Source organism: Lactuca serriola, chromosome 4 (genome assembly GCF_051521515.1).
Source record: "Lactuca serriola cultivar US96UC23 chromosome 4, Lser_US96UC23_V15, whole genome shotgun sequence".
In the NCBI taxonomy this organism is placed as follows: Eukaryota; Viridiplantae; Streptophyta; class Magnoliopsida; order Asterales; family Asteraceae; genus Lactuca; species Lactuca serriola.
This window is the reverse complement of record NC_136411.1, coordinates 84609740-84611032: the sequence shown is the minus strand read 5'-3', so window position 1 is coordinate 84611032 and position 1293 is coordinate 84609740. Positions and strand designations below refer to the sequence as shown.

The 1293-nt window shown below is 35.7% G+C and overlaps 1 protein-coding gene across 1 annotated transcript; it reads right to left on the bottom strand.

The window, feature by feature from the left end:
- Positions 1-374: 374 nt before the first annotated feature.
- Positions 375-956, bottom strand: LOC145098574 (protein FAR1-RELATED SEQUENCE 5-like). Its single transcript, XM_079036200.1, has one exon. The coding sequence runs from the start codon at positions 954-956 to the stop codon at positions 375-377; it is 582 nt and encodes a 193-aa protein (XP_078892326.1).
- Between the last annotated feature and the right edge of the window lie 337 nt (positions 957-1293).

Here is a 1293-nt window from a genome sequence, read left to right as displayed (position 1 = left end):
GGAAATACTTCATTAACAGCCTTGTTTAACGTTTGATCTTGATCTGTAAGAACAAGCGTAGGTTGTTTTTTGGATGCTTTCAAAAATGCTCTAAGCAGCCAAGAATAAGAACTACCATCTTCTCTACTCAAAAGTCCAGCACCAAAATCCACACATTTCTTATGGTTATCTATCCCAGTGAACGGTACGAAAACCATATCATATATGTTTAAGAAAATAAAAATGGGTAAGCGTTATTGGCATACAAAAAATATTGTGATAAAATTGCGAAATTTAAAAAATACTTATTCATGTTGAATGTGGCATCAAGAGATACAATGTCTCAAAAAACATTGTAGTTGTACTTTGCGGTTTCGTCAGCCCAAAAATCGAATTCAATTTTGCTCAACGACTTTAAACTCGAAAGAGAAACTTGGGATACTTTTTTTCCTTTCCAGCATCTTCACTACAAGAAATTTTGCGTCCCTAGAACCTATGTAAGAATTGAGATTTCTCGTACTGTTCTTGAAATCGGAAACCAACCCACCTCGAATGTCAGAACCACCTTGAAGTCCGGTATACAATCTATGTGCTCTTGAGGCACCAATATTTTGCTTTGACAAGTTATGAATAAACATCTGCTGTGAATAATCAAGTTTTCTCTTTGTACAAGACAAAAACATGTTGTCCTTACCAAACAACTCATGATTATGCTGTTCGACAAAATCAGCAACAATATATCTATTAGTTCCATCTGCTAGAATAAAAACAATTTTCGCTTTGCATTCGCACCTAAATGAGTCTTTCCTTCTCTGAATCTTATTATGTTGAGGGTCTAAAGTATCCACTTTACCAGATCTTGGTTTACCTTCCCGATTGCATAGCAAATATCGTTGTGTGATAATGCCGGATTCGGTGGTTCTAATTGGTCCAAGCCTAACATCAAAGCCTGCTAGTGATGCGTAATTGTTATACATTGGTAATGCTGCACTATATTGTCACACCCCAAAACCGGAACGGCGGAATTCTGGGGTGGATGACGTCATGTCAAGTATCACAACACATGCATATAGTAATCAAAGTACAACAAAACATTGCATTAATAGAATAATTTTACATGGTTACATTACATAGTATCAAAGTAATACAAGCAACTTATATAAAGTGCAACAAGGTACTTAAGCCATCTTCATCAGCAACTCCGGGGATGTACCTGTCTAATTGCTGACCTGAGATTACAAGTTATTTTAAAAGCGAGTATCAGCATTTTTATAAATACTGGTGAGTTCATAAGTATTTAGTGTCATTTAGTCA

Coding starts and splice junctions, on each gene's coding strand:
- LOC145098574 (XM_079036200.1), bottom strand. CDS start 956: ATGTATAACAATTACGCATCACTAGCAGGCTTTGATGTTAGGCTTGGA.